Genomic DNA, 21298 nt, shown 5'->3' with positions numbered 1-21298 from the left:
GCTGATTATGCTTAATTATGATGTCTTATCATAATTTTATTATCTTATCTTATCTTTCTTACTGATGGGCCCGAGAGTGCTCGTACCACTTGCGCGCAATCATCGGAACGTGAGGGTTTGCAAGGTCCCCCATGACACCGTGATTATAACTTGAATGCCTCCCTTGAGTCGGAGGACATCATTATTATTATTTTTTTCTCCCTTGTGGAGCTTGAGTTACCTCCCTTGTGGAGGCTGGTACGGCACTCAACTGAGATTACTCAATGACAATAAACATCAATTAAAGTTCTCCTTCGTAAAATACTATAATATATTATAAGTAACTATCGTGATGGTAAATTAACTTTGACATAATTTAATAATTAAATATATCATAATCCAATATGTATTGCTATCTTTGGATACACAAATCTCTAATTAGATATATCTATTATCACTTTGCATTTAGTAATTAAAGGACAACTGACAATTTTTATTCCATCTTTCATGAGCTACTTTGACGACTAACAAACAAACATAATATAATACTTCGAATTGAGTAATATAATAATTATACTTACAGAAAACGATGACTCAAGATATTAACAGTAAATCAAACAAAACAAAAAAAAAAAAACGTGTCCATTCGTCATGTACAGTATTAAGTCAATATATAAATTTAGAAAAAAAAATCATTTTAGTACTCTGTATTACAGCAAAACATTGAGTTGGTACTTTGTGTTTTTCACAATATTAAAATGGTTCCCTTAAATATTAGAAATACTTTTTTGGTACCCTGAGTTTATTTTTGTTACGTGAAATGACAAACTTACCCAAGAACTCCATTTTTCCCCTCCATGGAAACATTTTAGCTTGCTCTCGCTTTGTTTATACACAATAAAATGGGTTTCCTAAAGAAACGACATCGTTTAGCAATATATAGGAGTTGTGTTTGTTACAGGTTTACAAATATTTTTAGGTATTACTTTTTGTTAATTAGAAATTCAGACTAGTCTAATATTAATAAAAAGTAAATTTGACAATTTATGTCCTAAAAAATAGGTTCAAGATACCATAAAATGTTTGCTAAAACTTGAGGGTACTATTTTAATATTATAAAAAACAAAGAATATCAACTTAATATTTTATTATAATACAAGGTATTAAAATAATTTTGTCCCATATAATTTTGTGTAAATAAAGAGAGCTGTGCATTTTTTCATCATATAAAAAACACGTAAGAATATGATTTTACAAAAACAATAATTGCATAGCGTTTTAGTACACGTCTTTGTAAATTTTAAAATCAATAATTGCATAGCGTTTTAGTACACGTCTTTGTACATATAAAATTTACGTAGTTAACAAATTTTGAATAATATTATTATTACCAATATGTGCATCATAAAAATAATATCCAGTCATAAGGTTTCTTTTAACATTAAATGGACGTTCATTTAGAAAGTTGTACGGTGTATATATTCTATAAAAATGTAAGGATTAGATTCATAAATGTACTCCAAATTATGTACTTTATTTTAAAACTTCCTCTGATTTTGTAACACGATTTAAAACACTCCAAAATATATAGAAAAGAGATCAAATTATCCTCCCTGTCAAAAACCGTCTATAAATTTAACATAAGTGCCTACGTGGCATACCATCAAAAGCGAACTAAACATTAAATTCTAATTAAAAGTATTAAAAAGTATAAATATCAAAAAATAATAAAAAAAACCCTAACATTTTTTCCGTTTTCTTCTCCTCCTTCTTGCTCTACAAATCTAGTATATTTTTTCTCCCAAATGTGTTGCATCAGACCACGATCATGACTATGAAAAGCTCCGACGACGACATTGGATCTTTCCCCTTCTCCCCGGACAGCTATGGATGATCCCATCGACAAATGTGTTGCGCGACGGGAATGCGATCCACTCGATAGAATGAATTACCCAGCCCTCTTTTCTAGCGACCACAACACTGACCCAGCCTACTCTGACGGCATCGCGAACCAAGCCCTCACAGTGGTACAAACCAACCTTCCACTGATGGTGTTGCGATCTTCTTCTCTCTCGCCGCGCCGATCTCCATATTGCACGGTGGCGTACATAAATTGGGAGCATTTATGAAAATAATCCACAATGTAATTGCGAAAAACTTTCTAACAACTATAGCTAATAGCTGTAAGAAAAATTAAAAATTCTTAAACCTAATTACTCTGATACCAAATGCCAAACAATTCTTAAGATGCAAGCAATAATGTTGTATAAAACTATAATCTAAAATATTAAAACTTTATGATTTTCGCTAATTAATCATTTGATATCATGAAAAAAATATGAGCTTACAAAATTTACAAGAACGCTTGATATGAAAAAAATGAGTTTATTATATATCTTTCAGTACTAAAAATTGACGAAAAAATTGTACTAATCGTGATGGGTGGGGAGCGTACAATTTATAGCCAATGAACGAGTATCTTCCACCAAAATACACTCATTCAGAATATTTACAGCCTTTCTAGACAACTATTCTAATAGTTATAATATTTTATTACATCTATAGGGAAATACATATAAGAAAAGTCACAAGTCTTCACATAAAAATATCAATAACAAAAAGTCACAATTTTCATAAATGACACTTATTAGAGAAGTTACCGTTTTTTCTACATAGATACGCTACTAGAGAAAGTGACAATATTTCATAAGATAAATGTCTATTACAAAAGTCACAACACTTGAAACACTTAAGGTGTAACCTTTTTATTTTTTTTATGGTAAATGTGGCAATTTCATTAAATCATAACCTTTCAGTATTCATTTAAAAAAAATTGTCTCCTCGTAAGTCAATATTATTTTATGCACTCAATTTATTGAACCATGATATTAAAATTATATGCGAGAAATTTATTAAATTACATGTAGGCGTATAAAAAAACTTCTTACATTGGAGGAAGGATTCCAACGTAGCTTAGAAACCTTTCTAGCTTGCAGACCCTTGATTTGAGTCATCAAGACTATAAGGGGGCACTATTATATTTTCATAATTTTCAATGGGTTTTTAGCTTTGTCATTTTTTAAAACACGTTGAGATGTGCTTTTCAACCTCAACAAGGCATTTGATGTGATGCAGGTACTCAATAAATTTCCTTCTCTAATATACTTGGGCTTAAATAGTTGCGGAATCCGCAACATTCACTTTCCTCGTGGTATTATGAATTCCACGTTCTTTGCAAGAATTCAAAGTCTTGATCTAGGGAATAATGAACTTAGAGGACCAATTCCTGATGTTCTACACAACATGACTGCGGTTAGAGTGCTTGATCCTTCAAAAAACTACTTTAATTCCACCATTCCACTGTCGCTGGTTAATTCTAAGAGCGTTGTTGATCTCAATCTTGGGTGGAATGAGTTTGAGAACATTGACGGTGGGATGTTGTCAATATTAAATAAGGCTTGTTCTCTTATAAGGTCATTGGATTTGTCTGGAAATTCATTTCTCGGTGATGTGTTAGGAAGTAACAAGAATTCATCAAGATGCCTCGTGTACCATTTAGAGTACCTAAGTTTAACTTCTGGTGGAATTAGTGGTGATTTGCCAGATTATTTAGGGCAGCTGAAGGGTTTGAAGGAGCTTAATCTTGCTGGAAATTCATTTTCTGGTCCAATTCCATCTTCACTCGGGGAATTGTCAGGGTTGAGACGTTTACATCTTGAAAATAATCAATTGAATGGGACCATTCCACCATCGTTATGGAGATTGTCAACCTTGGAATATTTATCTCTTTCACATAATCAGTTGATTGGGTCCATTCCTGATAGTCTTGGGCGACTAGTAAACCTAGTGGAGTTTGACATTGCTTCCAATTCTTTGGAGGGTGTTATTTCTGAACGTACCTTTTCCAACCTTTCAAAACTGAAACATTTGGATATTAGTTCCAACCATCTAACTTGCAATGTGAAATCAGATTGGGTTCCTCCTTTTAGCCTCGACCACATTAACATGTCATCTTGTAGAATCAGATCAGAATTTCCCCGGTGGCTTCAGACACAAAAGGAAATATCAAAACTAGATATGTCGAATGCTAGCATCTCTGGTGGTTTCCCAGTATGGCTTTGTAACATGTCTTATCTTTCCTATTTGGATCTCTCTACAAACCAAATAAGTGGAAATCTTCCAACTTGTGATGTTGACAATTTTCATAGTTTAGAGGTGTTACGTCTGGGCAGCAACTTGATAAATGGTTCAATGTCAAGTACAATGTGTAATTTGGATAACCTGCTGCTTCTAGATCTTTCAAAGAACAATCTATCTGGGGAAATACCTGATTGCTGGGGATGGCAACAAGGATTATTTTTGATAAATCTATCATCCAACAAGTTCATAGGAACCATTCCAAGCTCGATAGGAAACCTCTCTTACTTGACATGGTTGCACCTAGATGATAGTAGTCTCCATGGAGAGCTTCCTCTGACCCTAAGTGATTGCACAAGCTTAGAACTACTGGATCTTGGCGAGAATAAAATTTCTGGAAATATACCCTCATGGGTTGGGGAAAGCCTTTTATTATTAAGAATTCTCAAGCTTCGCAATAATACGTTCAGTGGTAGTATTCCATCACAACTATGTCGACTTTCCAAATTGCAGATATTGGATCTTGCGCTAAATAATTTGTCAGGAAGGATTCCTCATTGTTTTGGCAAGCTTACAGGTATGACCAAGGACAATGATGTGCCCCAACATAATATAACGCTTGCTTTTGGCCCTGTGGCTAGTGCACCTAGTCCGGCAATAATTGCAGCACCTACTCCATCAATTGTCGAACCACCGCCACCTGTTGCCCCGGCAACTATTGCACGAGGACCTGGTGTTGGCATAAAGAGAAGGTCTCAGTAGTGACGAAGGGGGCAACCCTTGAGTACACAACAACGCTGCTGTTGGTTGATAGTATGGACCTCTCAAGAAATAAGCTCGTCGGATGCATCCCCGAGGAGCTAGGTGACTCTCCGGAATTGCGTAATCTGAGTCTGTCGCATAATCATTTGTCCGGAAACATCCCAAATAGCATCGGCAACTCAAGTTAATCGAGTCACTTGACTTCTCAGACAACCAACTTTTTGGCGCAATTCCACAGAGCTTGGGAACGCTGACATATATAAACCACCTCAACTTGTCATACAACGACTTGTCAGGGAGAATTCCAAAGGGCAATCAGCTTCAAACTCTAGAAAAGCCGACATCAATCTACGCTGGCAATCTTCAACTCCGCGGGGAACCGTTGCAGAAAAAATGTCCGGGTGATGGTGATGCAGTCCAACCTCCAACAAGCAACGACCATGAAGATGAAGATCATGAAGAAGACAAGAAAGAAAAGATATTGTTTTACTTCGTCGTATTAGCTGGATATGCAACCGGCTTATGGGGAGTTATTGGGACTTTGGTTTTCAAGAGGAACTGGAGAGTCGCTTATTTCCGCTTTGTTGAAAGCACCAAAGACCAGATAATTGTGGTGGTTGCGGTGAAAGTGGCAAGGCTGAAGAAGAGGATGCAGAGGACCACCAACGAAGAGTAATTCACGGAGGTTATCAAATGTTTGCCCTGTTTGTGAGTTTCAATAAACGTATCTCCCCTTTTGTGTGTGATTATGGTTTTTTGTACTGCGATATTATGTTCGGTATTGTCTAATGTTGTTTTAGCATGTTTTAATAAATGCACTGTTGAGATATTATGTTTGGTACTCTGTAATGTTTTATTGGTTATGTTATTGTCATATTGTGTTATGTTGTGTAACATTCTTACGGGTTATTTTAATATGAAGTGTACGTGATTTAATTTAGTATATAGTTTTACTAGCTTGAACCAAATGATGTTTATGCGATCCCCTTGTTTTTATCAGATGTTGTCGTTTATCTTGGATTCGTGTCATTTCCTAAAATCAGTCATTTTTTATGTTTTCCAATTTTAATATTTAGATATAATGTTTTTTTTAGCGAATTCCTTTTTCTACGATGCTGTCGTTTCATAAAACGTTGTCGTTTGATGGTATATACCTTCATGTTGTCATCATTTCTTTGTCTTTCTTAAGATACTGTCGTTTTATGAATAATTGTCGTTTACGTATTATGAAGCTAATGTTCTTGTTTGAAAGTCCATCTTTCAAAATAAAAAAAAAAAAAAAAAAAACTGAAAAAAGTTTGATATTTCACGATATTCTCTCTTTCGTTGTCGTTTTGTGAATCCCCCTGTAATATCCTACTTTTTCAAGATTTGTCGTTTTAAAGTTGCTGTCGTTTTCTCTAGTTGTACATGAGATGATGTTCATTTTGCAGGCTTGATCTTAAAAAAAACTGAAAAAAGTTTGATATTTCACGATATTCTCTCTTTCGTTGTCGTTTTGTGAATCCCCCTGTAATATCCTACTTTTTCAAGATTTGTCGTTTTAAAGTTGCTGTCGTTTTCTCTAGTTGTACATGAGATGATGTTCATTTTGCAGGCTTGATCTTAAAACGGTCACTTCTCAAAAGCGAGCAGATCAAATGGTTTTTTATTTGTTCCCACAATAATCTTTTTTAACTTTAAAAACATAGCTATATAATAAGGATTAGATACGTAATATATGAAAAGAATTACAGGTCATGTATACATAGAACTGAAATTAGTGATATCAAACAAGCAGAGTAATTGGCCTTTTTCCAAAAAAGAGGAGTGATTAGCTCGATATTGGCGCTGTAAAGTTTTAAGTAATCAGCATATATTTCTACCTGAAGCAATCATATATTTATGTTAGTGTTGTCGCCAATGATTTTGAATCCTTCAATTTTATTTAATTTCTAGTTTAACAGGTTCTTAAAACATACATAAGACGTCAAATTGATAAAAGACAACAGAGTAGTTAAGATCATTGTTAGTAGAGAATATAAATCCTAAAGTGTGAATTGCTATTTAATTAATTGAAATGTCTTCCCTTAGTCTGGCCAAAATGAATGGGAAAAAAAATATCATACATGAAGAAAAAAATATCCTAAAGTGTGAATTGCTACTTTATCTCTATTCGTTAAATTTTAGATAAAAGAAAACTTTGTCTATGGCTTCTTATTTTGATTTTCCAAAGTACTTGTTCTACCACATTTCCACTTGTTCAATTGAGCTTGCCTTTCTCTGAATAAGTGAATATAAAGAGGAAGGACCATATGGAGGTGGCATGATGCATTGGCTTCTTATTTTGATTTTCCAAAGTACTTGTTTAAACAAAATTTTAGATAAAAGAAAACTTTGTCTATGGCTTCTTATTTTGATTTTCCAAAGTACTTGTTCTACCACATTTCCACTTGTTCAATTGAGCTTGCCTTTCTCTGAATAAGTGAATATAAAGAGGAAGGACCATATGGAGGTGGCATGATGCATTGGCTACTATCTGTAGGACCCTTCACCATTGAATCACTTTGGCTATAAAGAGGATTTACTTTGGCTAGTTTCAAATTTTCGATCATGTACATTTCGTTTAAATACTTCAAAGAAAATGGGTTTTGAAGCCCTATGATAACACTTTTTGACTTGGTTTTTTTTTTTTTTTATAATTTTTTTTTATTGAGATCATTATCAGAAAAAAAAGGCCTGAAATGTCGAGATATTAAATTATGTCTAAATTCTATATTTGGTGAAATGTATTTCTTATAAGTATTCATAAAAAGTCTTTTCAGTAACTAGTAAGCAAATGGTTTTCTGTTCACCCATCTGCTTCTATTGTTGCTTTCCGAAGTACAGCAGTAGTTACCATGGCCTATTCAAGTACTAGCATTAGTGCATAAATCCTCTCATACTGATATAAAAATCTTTCCTTCTTTTATTGTACGTTGTTTAAATGACACATTTTCTTTTGTGTAATAAATCTTTATTTTTTCTCCATGTGTGCGCACCAAAAAAATGCATCCAAGTATATGGGCGTTTCATTTTAGTTTACTTCATTCATTGAATCTTTCTTTTTGTCAATAATCTTTTTTTTTTTTTTTCTTAGAGGCTTGTCGTATATCCGAATGTAGTTCTTTTTATGTGATCCTCTTGTTTTTATCAGATGTCACCGTTAATCTTGGATTCATGTCGTTCCCTGAAATCAATTATTTTATATGATTTCTTTTATGAGATTCTTATATTTAGATATGTTGTATTTTTGCCAATTCTTGGGTTTTTTCATAACGTCATCTTTTTCTAGGATGTTGTCGTCTCATAAAACGGTGTCATTTGATTGTTTATAGCGTCCATTTTGTTATCATTTCTTTATCCTTTTTGAGATGTTGTCGTTTTATGAATAATTGTCGTTTTCGTATTATGGAGCTATGCTCTTGTTTTAAACTCTTATCGTCTTCTTTTTCGACTAAAAAAAAAAAAAAAGAAGCTATTATCTATAAATGATTTTGTGAATATGAACTCTTATCGTCTTCTTTTTCTTCTAGTTCTTCTTCTTATGTATATAAATGATTTCTTCTGGGATTATTCCTCACAAAGCTATTATCTATACTGAAGGATATTGTCTTTCGTTGTCATTTTGTGAATACCTCTGTAGCTATATAAAGGATATCCTACGTTTTCTGAGATGAGTCGTTTTTAAATTTGCTGTCGTTTTCTCTAGTTGAAAGCGAGATCATGTTCATTTTGCAGGTTTGATTTTAAAATGTCACTTCTACTATACTCTTTTTTAACTTAAAAAACATAGCTGGAATAAGGATTAGAATTATAGCTCATGTCTACATAGAACTGACAAGTAGTGATATCAAACAAGCAAAGGAATTGGCCAGAAAAGATGGTCTTTTCTTCCAAAAACGACAAGAGTGATTAGCTCAAGATTGGCGCTGTAAGGTTTTAAGTAATTAGCATATATTTCTACCAGAAGCAACCATATATTTATGTTAGTGTTATTGCCAATGATTTTGAATCCTTCAATGTTATTTAATTTTCAGTTTAAAACATACATCATACGTCATATTAGTAAAAAACAACATAACTTAAGTTCATTTTTAGTAGAGAATATAAATCCTAAATTGTGAACTTAATTAAGTGAAATGTCTTCCCTTAATCTGGCTTCTTATTTTAATTTTCCAAAGTACTTGTCCTGCCACATTTCCACTTCTTCAATTGAGCTGGCCTTTCTCTGAATAAGTGAATATAAAGAAGAAGGACCATAAGGAGGTGGCATGGTGCATGGTCTACTATCTGCAGGACCCTTCACCATTGAATCCATCATGAACTTTTTCCCAAGCCCCTCTGTTGTGCAAGCCATGGACTCGGAACAGAATTCGACTGCTTTTTCAGGAATGCTAGGCTTAAATTTCAAGAGCTTGGCATATTCGTTTAAAAGATGAAACATGAAGTCATACACATACTCCATCTTCAACTCTTCCTGAATGAACCTACTCCCCGCCTTTCCAATGGATTTTGCCTGATGGCATCCATGAAAACAAAAAGGATAAGAAGACAAAATTTGGAAATTATATTTAGAACTTATCATTCAGGACGGCTTCTAGGTTTCTTGTCTAAAATTATAACACCTTTTCCCTTGGAAGCTTTAGGAAGAGATTCAAATTGAAAGCTGGAAAACTTAAGGGAAGAGATACATTCTTTGATATAGCTTTTCATATGTCTAAGAAAAACAAGTTTTGTAACTCGAAATTCGGACGGACAAAACATTTTGAATAAGATTTAGCTTGTATTCGCCATGACATGTGCTAGATTAATAGGATAACATATGTACCTTCGTCTTGTGAGAGTTGCCCCAATCAACAGCGAACTTGATGGATCTGCACTTGTCATCAACCTTAATAGGCCAGTAATGTTGCATTGGTACCAAACTCCGAGTGAAGAAATCATAAAAATGGGACTTTACAAGTAAGGTAACAGAATCACAGGCAAGAATGTATTTCTCACTAACAGACCAAGCAACTCCTTCTATGTAGATCTTATACCTGCATGAATTTTGAGAGGATCGATGGAGATTTTTCAACTTTGAACGAAATAAATTACAAAAAAAAGATGGAATGAAAATTGAAAAGCACTAAAACATATGTAGTCAGAGTTTTGCTAAGCAAATGCAGAGCAAAATTGATATATTTTTTTAAACCTATGAAAGCATTGTCTTGCCAAATTTGATTGCTTGTACCCTTCCCGTGATTCTTTATTCCAATCCTGCGATGATCACAATCAGCAAGAGAGACATTCAGTGGTGACTATCCTCTTATTGACGTGCGCTCTGTGCGCGTGACTCATTTAAAACAATATTTAAATAAAATGTTAAAAAAATAAAAAGAAGGAAAAAAAAAGACAAAAGGGAAAAAAGATCTAAAGCAAAAGGCATGAAAAAAAAGTTGAAAAAGTTTTATTTTTAAAGAAAAAGTTTGCTTGATGAGGAGAGAGGAAACACTTTGCGAAGCATTTAGCACACGCCTCTCATGTGCGAAAAGTTTCGCAAATCTAAGGAAGAAACTTATTCTCACTTAGATATGTAGTAATGATAAAGATTAATCATCTCTAGACATGAGACATTGTATATTGATATTGGCACAAATATTTATTTAAGGCCAAGATGTGTTTGATTGAGAAGAAGAAACAAATAGATAAAAATGAAACCTGAACATAGAGACGAGCATTCCAATCATGTTTCTTAGAAACCTTGCATTTGAGAAGGTCTTGCCTGCTGGGAGAAACATTTGGGTTTCCCTTCCAGTAGGCATGAGGTTGTCTATCCACCCATTTGCTTTTCTTGTTTCCTTCTTCCAACTCCTTCAACAATGGCTCCCATGGCTTTATGTTTACCTCTGGCCTATACACATTCCACCATACATGTCATTTCTACTGTTTGTCAAAATAACTAATAAACAAAAATTTTTTCCTTGAAAAAGATTCTTTTTGCATTTCTTTTAAACTCAAAGGATAAGGTTTTGTGTGGAAAATAAGCAGAAAGATATTAAATATTACTCATCATGATGAATTTATCATTACTGATCATGCTCTTAATTGATGACAAAACTTTAAAAATCGTAGACTTAATAAGTATTGAATGTGATTTTCTTAAACGTCAGTATTAAAGAGGAAAAAAAAGTAAGATATCGTCAGTTCAGCATTTATTTATTTTCCATTTTAGCATTATTAAAAGTTGGATGTCAGTGCAATGAGTATATCATGAGCCTATTTTTTGGTTTACCGGTGAATTGAAGATTGAAATACTACGCCTCAATATTAGAACTAGATATGAACAATACCAGAAGTCTTCAACCACATCAATTCAACACTTTTAAAAAGTATATATTAGTGAACATCATTCAAAAGTGCATCCCTTTGTTGAACATTATGCAGCCTGTTATTGGTGGATGAAAATGGAGAAAAAAATAATTTTGAGAGGGGAAGGCAAAAAAAAAAAAAAAAAAAAGGCATGAGTTCAGACTTTAGATGTCTACTTACCAGCCCCAAAACGACCAATCAGGGAAGACAATATCAAGTGTGTAATCATCCGCACAGTAATGGAACAATGGTGGCGGTGATGTGGCATTGGCCCCACTGTATGACTTTGACAAAATAAGTGGTAGGTCACCACAATTAAACATCAGATCCAGATCAGGCACTCTTCCTGGGTACCTCCGTAACAACTGTAGGATCCCCCATAATGTAAAAATATCTCTCGTCTGGAAGGACCTTCGATAGGTCTCCACGTAAGCTTTGCCATTCACTATAACAAGCCTAAAATCGGCCGTAGGTTTGGCCCTCTCCACCATATCCCTTGATATTCCTGTGTGGGCCCATGGTCTCAGGTCTTCGTAGATCCATCGGAAGTAGTCTGGACACGTGGGAGGCGATGGACGGTCGAGATCATCTTGTTTGTTGTGGGCAGTGGTATAATTTGAGGGGCAGGTTCGTGTAGGGTCGTATGCAGTGCAGTTCAGTGGGATCTCAATCTTCTGAGGGGGTCTTTCGAAGATTTTAGTGATAGTTGGGCCAGCTAGATTCTGACAGATTAGCGAAGTACGTAAGTGGAAGAAAAGTCAACAGTTTATGCTGCTACTACATGTTATAGTGAATTAAAATATAATAGAGACGGATTAGCGAATCCTCACTAACTGGGACAATAGATACTTGGAAGTATAAAATGTTGTTAGTGCTATAAACGTGGTTTGCTTAATTTGGTTTCTTTAATTTAATAACGGAAAGAACACAATAATTTCTGGCAATTATTTGTACTGTTAAATAGATGGAAAACTCTAGAAGGCATTACAATTATCTATTTATATGTTAAAAATACAATAAGTTTACTTCCAGTAGATAAAAAATACTCGACATAAAATGAAAATAGCGAATTCGTGTCTAAATTAAACATGGGAGTTGCTTTCTTTCTTTCCCGAGGTTGACATAACGGCATATTGTAGACAAGGAAAAAGTCAAAAACTCTATAGTAGAGATGATACATTATTGGTCTAGAATCTAGATTATATTGCAGAGTCAATAAGAGATAATTGTTATTAAAAGAATATAAAAAAAAATTACAAAAGAAAAAGGCCAACGATGAGGAAAGACGTTAACGATAACACGTGGCGACTAATGACTATTATATTCCTCGGATATTTTCTCACGCCGTTGTTAATTTTTGACTTTTTTTTTGTTTGACTCTATCAAACAAGCAAGTCGCAGGCCAAGAAGAAAATGCGCAATAAGAAGGGTGAAAAAAAAAAACTTACAGCAGAGTTGAGAAAGCGCGTGGAGACAATCGCGCCGACGAAGAGCAGGAACAAGACGGCGAAGACGACGGGAGACGACGCCGAGGACTTGAGAAATGGCCGCCAGATCGTGTATCTGAAATGACTCAACTGCCCCCACGCGGTCGTCAAATGGCTCCGAAACCTCTGCATGGTTTCCCTCTTCTGCTAATGCCCTATTCTGAGTTATAATCTTGCAGATATGTACCTCAGTTGTTAGAGACCAAACTGATCATCATCAAGAGATTACACGAACTGAGTTACGTTTGAAACAATCTTGAGTTTTCACGGATTGGAATATTCAGATGCCAAAATTGGCACTCTTCTTTTGAGCTTGGATTGTGAGCTAGTGTGGTATTGAGCTAACTAGAAGGTGTAATAGATGAATATGCATAATTAATGGTTGCACAAAGAAGAAACCTGGCCATAGGAACTAGAGTGAGATTAAAGTTCTGGTGATCTTTCGAAATTGGTTGCACATAATTAATGAATTCAATATCACCCGTCAACCACGGTCAATGCATAGCTTTCGCATTATTGGCAATTTGTTGGGAGTGAAATTCAAGTCCATACCATACTATACGTCAATGAATTCACAAAACACCAATTATTTGGGGGTGTCGCGTGAGGTAAACTAAAACTTTGAACGAAAATAATCATGTAACTATATTTTTTTTTTCTTTTATTTCTTCTACAAATGGTTTCAAACTCTTAATAGTATTTCATCACTTTATAAAGTTTGAAGTCAACAAAAGTCAACAAAATTATGAATTGAAATGGTAGTATAGTTAATTTTTGCTTTTATTTGGATTTTTAACTTTGAATTATTAGTACTTAAAAGTCAAATTGAACTTTATGTATTAATAAAATTGAAATTTGGGTCCCTAGAAAGAACTGAGTTTGGATGATAACAGAAAATATTTTAAAAACAAATGTAAAAACTGTAATTATAAAATTTTAGGGGGGTGAAAATTTATTTAGGGCCAAAGTATGAAAGAGCCACTTGGGCCGGGGGGCCAGCTGCCCTCCCTGGTCGTGAAGTGGCTCCGCCCCTGGGCATAATATTATTTACCGTTTAGTTAATATCATATTGAAATTATAGTTAACAGAATTTAATAAAAATCTATACTCTTAAAAACCGTGTCTTTTTTTGGTGTGAAAAATAAAATAAAAGTTATAGTAGATTTGTCATTTTTAAAAATATTTATGATAAATAAAATATAATTTAAAATATTTATGGTAATAGCACATGTACGGTAAATTATTCATTTTGCCATACATATCCTCTGCAAATGAATAATTGCTTTAGCACATGCACGGTAAATTATTCGTTTATGTAGCAAATCTGTAAGGTAAATTTACCCTAAACATGTGACACATTAACAACTACCTTTAAAACTATTCAAGATTAGTAGCTAAACAAATGTATTGTTTGGAACCTATCTAATTTTACCAACCTGCTAAAAATATACGTTTTGATATTAAAAACACTCGACATTTGTAATTGGAATCATAATCCATATATAATTATGATAGTTTCTTATTATAGTATGTGACATAACTCTCAATTTCAAATTAAAAAATTGTATTAGCTTTGTTATTAAATTAAATTACTTTAAGTAATATTGATTGTTTTAGTATTTTGTACAGTTTCAACAAAAAGTTTTAAGATTTTTCAGGTGATCTATCTTTTTTTTTTTTTTTTCAGAATATCTGTCACCGACATTATCTGTAAATCAAAACCTCGACAACCTAATCGTGTCTGTGAAATGACTCCACTGCCCCCACACGATCGTGGAATGCCTCTGAAACCTCTGCTTGTTTTCTTCTCTCATTCTTTCCAAAACCTCCACGTGTCTGGGTTATATTTTTGAATTAATTATACAAAAATTGCCATTCTTCTTTTAAGCTTGAATTGTGAGTTTGGTAATGAGCTAATTTATAGAGGATACATAAGAAGGTGTAGACAAGAAAATTAATTAGCTACAATATGTAGGTGTTAGAATAGTTGGGTTAGCTGGGAATTAAAAAGGAACTTTATGATAGAATATGCACCTTTAGATTATAAAATAAAGTTTGGATTGGACTAAGGAGAAATATCAGATAAAAGAAATATGTAAATGATCATCAAAATATATAGAGGAGAAATGGTTTTCAGCATGTGAGTTTGCGCGCAGAAAGAGAACTTTACAGGAGGCGGGAACCTGGTAAGGTGGGGTTTTTGTCACGTTTCTTTCTTTACTTCTTTTTTTTAAATGATTATTTTACTTCTTATGTAACATTAATAATTATACTCGTGTAGCACTTGCGCTATCTCTCTCCTTGGTGATCGGTGATCCTTTACCATATTTTTTAGTAAGAAGATTGAAGATGGGGAATATGTTTGTAGATGTGAGGCATATGCTAAGCACAGACGCCTTCTCAGTCGCTACATTCACGATGCATCACGTTTCATGTCTCGATTTTTGCCAAAAAAAGAAGAAAAAAAGAAAAAAAACAGTTTACTTAGCTTGGTTAAAAACTTGAAATGAACTCCAGCCCTAGAAGTATATATAATAACCAAAGTCAAACAAGAGGAGTAAACCAGATGCCCATTTGATGAGGATGGACGACGGAGGACAGTGGACCCGTCATTAAACTGGTCTTGTATTTTTTTCTTTTTTTTTTTTTTCATTGCTTCATTTTCGTCTTGAGACTATTATTGTCTTTCTCTTCTTCATTTTTCATTTTTCGTTTTTCATATAGAGTTTGTAATTCTTGGTATGAGGCTATGAGTTTTTCCTTACTAACAATTAATCAAAAAAAGTCCTTAAATGACACTTCCAAAAAATGAAAATGAAAATTGATAGATCTGATGTTACGTCTGGTGTTCCAGATGATGTTGAAACACTGTCTCGAACACGGTTTAATTAATTAAGATCCGGGTTAATTACGTTCAGTTGCTCGAACATAATAAAATGCATAAAGTAAAGGAACACACAATATAATTTCGCAGTTCGGTGCGCACACCTACATCTGTGGGGCCACGCCCAGACAATAAATAATTCACTATGTTCCAGAAATTACAGACACTAGATGGACTTATTCACTCAAGGACTCCTTCCTAGACAATGACGCCGCTGTGACAAACCTCCACAGTGATTGTTTAGTGTGCACCACACGTCTTCTATTCACCTGACAAACTCGTTTCGACTGGCAGAGCTTCCTCCCAAAAGCAACAAATCCCTTTCCCGAAAGACGATCTCAATAACACACAAGGCTCACAAAAATTCACAGACGTCTCTTTGAATATTTTCTCCGAAATAAGCTCTCAAATTCACAGATTTTTCCTCTAGAGATGTTCTATTATATCTATGTGACATATACTCTGAAACAAATTATCTTCTCAATCTCCAATTCAAATTATGCAGTAAACTTTCAAATCTGAATTAATTATCTTTGTTGCAAGATAACACTTGATCTTCGAATGCCTTATCTTTCATTATAGCAAGTTATATTTGGATTTTCTTTGACTAAGTCAAATTTCAAGTTCCAATCACATGTGCAGCTCAAGCTTAATCTTCTTTGTGTAGCTCACGTGAATGCATATATATATATATATATATATATAAACTATTCAAATTTGAAATCTCTAATTTTGAACAACTCCTAATAATATTCAGATGAAGCCAAGAATTCGAATCCAAAAACACCTTGATCTTCATGCAAGCTTTATCTCCCATTCAAATTCATATCTCCTTTATCTTCCACGTTTATAGCCTTTCCAAATCCAGATAATTATCAGTTTAAATTCTCCACATAATCTTTTTGATCCTTATCTCTTTCTAGAATCTAATTTAAATTCAAAGAACTAATGCTTTATCTTTCTTTGACTAAGGCCTTATCTCTTCAAATTTGATTCTGAATCTTCTTATGCAATATAAAACCTTCTTGAACTTATTTTTTTAAATTTTTATAATATTGCTAATAAATTACCAACTAATAAAAATACCTAACAAAAATATATTTCTTTCTTTTTTGTGCCCTTTTCTACAGGAAGTCAGGAACCCTGAAAATGTCTCTTAGCAATATAGGTGGAGTCGTAGACATCTATTATGTAATATTAATTTCTAGGTTTCTCTTGTTTTTTAAAGATTCCGTCATTTTTCCAAACATTTTTGTCTTTTAATTTTTCCCTATGTTTTATGTCGTTTTAGTAGAATAATGTCATGTTATGATATTTCTCATCTTAATAATAATTAAGTTGCTTTTTTAAAGTTGTTGCTACTTGTCTTCTTCTCAGAAGTGTCATTTAATATTTCGTACCTCTTAAAATACGTTGTCGTCAACCAGAGACGCGTCAAGAAACAGCTGTTTGAAGAGCTGAACGTGACAATTATTTACAGGATACAACACAATGAAAATTGGAAAGCAATAAAGCAGAGGTATTCAGAGTGTGGCTACTACACAAATATTTATTTAAGGCCAAGGTGTATTTGATTGAGAAAAAGAAAAGAAAAGATAAAAAAGAAACCCGGCCATAGGAACGAGCGTTCCAGTCTTGGTTCTCAGAAACATTGAGTCGTTTTAATATGCTAGCTGTTGTTTTTATAGTACTTTTTTCCTGCAATTCGTTCTCCATTTGAGATTTGGTCGTTTCCTTATGTTGTCATCGTTTGTTTGAGATATTATCGTTATAAATTTTACTATTTTTAAAGCTGTTGTCGAGTTTAAGTTGTTATAGTCATTTACTTGGGATGTCGTATCTTTCACTGGAAGACCAACATAACTACACATTGTTGTTGCTTTCAACGATGCGATCGTTTTTATAGAATTTTGTCACTTTTCAATTGCATTGTCGTTTCTAGTATGTTGTCGTTTGGACGCTTTTTTTTTTTTTTCGTGGCATTTTCTAAGGTTTTGTATTTATCAAGTCGTTGTCCTTTTTCTACGTGGTTTCCAATTGTTCTCTCTTTCAAATTGTTTTCGTTTTCAATAAAACTGTCGTTTTGGGAAGGTTTGTCGTTGTTTAGTCTTTTGTTTCGTAAATCGCTTATATGATTTTGTAATGTTTCAAATATTATCGTTTCTAAACTTCATTGTTATTCACTTTGATATGGTCGTTGTATGTTACAATACAATATGATAGTACAATGTGACATGATCATGAATATGTGTTGCACAAATGTTTTAAACCAAAACTTCCCAAATTTTTAAGGCATATTTGCAAAAATGGTACATTTAAAGTCTAATATTAGTAAATCTGTAAATGTTTCTAGTGTTGTTAAATTTAAAAAAAAAAATTATCGGATTATAATAATGTAAGAATCAATAATGTACAAGATTGAGAATTGGTGCACTCGGTATACGCTGATGAGCTAATGATTGATTAATCAACAATTTATCAAATATCGATGAAGGATTTACGAAAGTCATTTTAAAAAAAAAAAATTTCCTAATTTGACAAAACTAGGGACATCTACTTAAACAAAAGAATAAAACACTTGCATCTACGTGAAGAGCCTTTGCTATTATGTAATTACTAATTACTCATTGCCAGTTGCAATACAACTGTTCCAACAACTATTACCTTTTTTTTTGTTTTGTTTTTTTTTTGAGTCGTTAGCAGAAAGTAGTAATGGGCTATCCAACCCTCAGTCTGCAGTGATATCACCTTTTAGTCATTTGTAAGAAATGAATTTGTGTGGAGACTGGAATCGACGTATATGATTTGGACGTATGTGTAATATGGTATATTTTAGCTATATTTTAGTTGTACTCAATTATAATAAACACCACATGCAGGTAAAACAAAGCGTGTTAAAAAATTGAATATTATGGCTTGTGTTAATCATATCAAATTTTATCCGAGTTAGTCTTAAAAAAAACAAAACAAAAAGACGTTTCCTAGTAGCAGGGTGAAAATTGCCAAGATCAAGTAGCAGGGTGAGTTCTCAAGTTGCTTCGTTTTCTTATGATAGTGTCGTTTTCAATTATTCTCACTTTAAAATGGTTTTCGTTTTCAATAAAACTATCGTTTTAGGAATGATGTCGTTTTCGGGTAGTACAACTTAGTAAATATCCATAGTTTGTCAATTTAAACTCCCAGTTTTCAGTGATATCTCTATCAAATTTTGCTTTCCGGCTTCAAACAGGTCCTTTTCCAAAGACAAAGAGAGACAAAAGATGAGTAAGATTAAAGTTCTGGTGGGCCAACTTTTAATCCAAAATGAGTATAAATAATAATCCAAAATGATATAATTCGAAAAACTTTCTAATGAGTATAAATAATAGCTGTATGAAAAATATAAATTCTTAAACCTAATTACTCTAATACAAAATGTCAAACAATATTTAAGATGCAAGCAATGATGTTGTATAAAACTATAATCTAAAATCTTAGAACTTTATGATTTTTGCTAATAAATCATTTTAGATCATGAAAATATATGAGCACACAAAATTTACACGAACCCTTGATATGAAAAATGAGTCATCAAGACTTTAGGGGGGCATTATTATATTTTCATAATATCAAATGGGTTTTTAGGTTTGTCATTTTTGAAACACCTCGAGATATGCTTTTCAGCTTTAACAAGGCATTTGATGTGATGCAGGTACTCAATAAATTTCCTTCTCTAATATACTTGGGCTTAAATAGTTGCGGAATCCGCAACATTCACTTTCCTCGTGGTATTATGAATTCCACGTTCTTTGCAAGAATTCAAAGTCTTGATCTAGGGAATAATGAACTTAGAGGACCAATTCCTGATGTTCTACACAACATGACTGCGGTTAGAGTGCTTGATCCTTCAAAAAACTACTTTAATTCCACCATTCCACTGTCGCTGGTTAATTCTAAGAGCATTGTTGATCTCAATCTTGGGTGGAATGAGTTTGAGAACATTGAAGGTGGGATGTTGTCAATATTAAATAAGGCTTGTTCTCTTATAAGGTCATTGGATTTGTCTGGAAATTCATTTCTCGGTGATGTGTTAGGAAGTAACAAGAATTCATCAAGATGCCTCGTGTACCATTTAGAGTACCTAAGTTTAACTTCTGGTGGAATTAGTGGTGATTTGCCAGATTATTTAGGGCAATTGAAGGGTTTGAAGGAGCTTAATCTTACGGGAAATTCATTTTATGGTCCAATTCCATCTTCACTCGGGGAATTGTCAGGGTTGAGACGTTTACATCTTGAAAATAATCAATTGAATGGGACCATTCCACCATCGTTATGGAGATTGTCAACCTTGGAATATTTATCTCTTTCACATAATCAGTTGATTGGGTCCATTCCTGATAGTCTTGGGCGACTAGTAAACCTAGTGGAGTTTGACATTGCTTCCAATTCTTTGGAGGGTGTTATTTCTGAACGTACCTTTTCCAACCTTTCAAAACTGAAACATTTGGATATTAGTTCCAACCATCTAACTTGCAATGTGAAATCAGATTGGGTTCCTCCTTTTAGCCTCGACCACATTAACATGTCATCTTGTAGAATCAGATCAGAATTTCCCCGGTGGCTTCAGACACAAAAGGAAATATCAAAACTAGATATGTCGAATGCTAGCATCTCTGGTGGTTTCCCAGTATGGCTTTGTAACATGTCTTATCTTTCCTATTTGGATCTCTCTACAAACCAAATAAGTGGAAATCTTCCAACTTGTGATGTTGACAATTTTCATAGTTTAGAGGTGTTACGTCTGGGCAGCAACTTGATAAATGGTTCAATGTCAAGTACAATGTGTAATTTGGATAACCTGCTGCTTCTAGATCTTTCAAAGAACAATCTATCTGGGGAAATACCTGATTGCTGGGGATGGCAACAAGGATTATTTTTGATAAATCTATCATCCAACAAGTTCATAGGAACCATTCCAAGCTCGATAGGAAACCTTTCTTACTTGACATGGTTGCACCTAGATGATAATAGTCTCCATGGAGAGCTTCCTCTGACCCTAAGTGATTGCACAAGCTTAGAACTACTGGATCTTGGCGAGAATAAAATTTCTGGAAATATACCCTCATGGGTTGGGGAAAGCCTTTTATTATTAAGAATTCTCAAGCTTCGCAATAATACGTTCAGTGGTAGTATTCCATCACAACTATGTCGACTTTCCAAATTGCAGATATTGGATCTTGCGCTAAATAATTTGTCAGGAAGGATTCCTCATTGTTTTGGCAAGCTTACAGGTATGACCAAGGACAATGATGTGCCCCAACATAATATAACGCTTGCTTTTGGCCCTGTGGCTAGTGCACCTAGTCCGGCAATAATTGCAGCACCTACTCCATCAATTGTCGAACCACCGCCACCTGTTGCCCCGGCAACTATTGCACGAGGACCTGGTGTTGGCATAAAGAGAAGGTCTCAGTAGTGACGAAGGGGGCAACCCTTGAGTACACAACAACGCTGCTGTTGGTTGATAGTATGGACCTCTCAAGAAATAAGCTCGTCGGATGCATCCCCGAGGAGCTAGGTGCACTCTCCGGATTGCGTAATCTGAGTCTGTCGCATAATCATTTGTCCGGAAACATCCCAAATAGCATCGGCAACTCAAGTTAATCGAGTCACTTGACTTCTCAGACAACCAACTTTT

General features: G+C 34.0%; 3 protein-coding genes across 3 annotated transcripts in view; 2 read left to right on the top strand and 1 right to left on the bottom strand.

Annotated features, from left to right (window-relative positions):
- The window catches only part of LOC21384684 (receptor-like protein EIX2), a 7267-nt gene extending 1713 nt beyond the window's left edge, over window positions 1-5554 (top strand). Inside the window, exons 3-4 of the mRNA XM_010112339.2 lie at window positions 3115-4851; window positions 5048-5554. Of these exons, the coding sequence (XP_010110641.2) occupies window positions 3115-4851; window positions 5048-5554 (2244 nt within the window). The remainder of the gene's footprint in view (window positions 1-3114; window positions 4852-5047) is intronic.
- Window positions 5555-9026: 3472 nt separating this feature from the next.
- LOC21384682 (O-glucosyltransferase rumi homolog) lies at window positions 9027-13258 on the bottom strand. Its single transcript, XM_010112337.2, has 6 exons — window positions 12699-13258; window positions 11431-11972; window positions 10600-10792; window positions 10094-10158; window positions 9728-9938; window positions 9027-9415 (listed from the first exon to the last, which is right to left on the bottom strand). The coding sequence occupies exons 1-6, from the start codon at window positions 12867-12869 to the stop codon at window positions 9062-9064; spliced, it is 1536 nt and encodes a 511-aa protein (XP_010110639.1). The 5' UTR covers window positions 12870-13258; the 3' UTR covers window positions 9027-9061.
- Window positions 13259-19393: 6135 nt separating this feature from the next.
- LOC21384681 (receptor-like protein EIX2) lies at window positions 19394-21076 on the top strand. Its single transcript, XM_010112336.1, has one exon. The coding sequence runs from the start codon at window positions 19394-19396 to the stop codon at window positions 21074-21076; it is 1683 nt and encodes a 560-aa protein (XP_010110638.1).
- The last annotated feature ends 222 nt before the right edge of the window (window positions 21077-21298 follow it).

This window comes from Morus notabilis, unplaced genomic scaffold, assembly GCF_000414095.1.
Source record: "Morus notabilis unplaced genomic scaffold, ASM41409v2 Scaffold3536, whole genome shotgun sequence".
NCBI lineage: Eukaryota > Viridiplantae > Streptophyta > Magnoliopsida > Rosales > Moraceae > Morus > Morus notabilis.
Note: the sequence above shows the minus strand (reverse complement) of the source record. Positions and strands in the feature narration are given on the sequence as shown.

Coding starts and splice junctions, on each gene's coding strand:
- LOC21384682 (XM_010112337.2), bottom strand. CDS start 12,869: ATGCAGAGGTTTCGGAGCCATTTGACGACCGCGTGGGGGCAGTTGAGT. Junction 11,973..12,698: donor CGCGCTTTCTCAACTCTGCT/GTAAGTTTTTTT, acceptor CTAATCTGTCAG/AATCTAGCTGGCCCAACTAT. Junction 10,793..11,430: donor GATTGGTCGTTTTGGGGCTG/GTAAGTAGACAT, acceptor GAATGTGTATAG/GCCAGAGGTAAACATAAAGC.
- LOC21384681 (XM_010112336.1), top strand. CDS start 19,394: ATGAATTCCACGTTCTTTGCAAGAATTCAAAGTCTTGATCTAGGGAAT.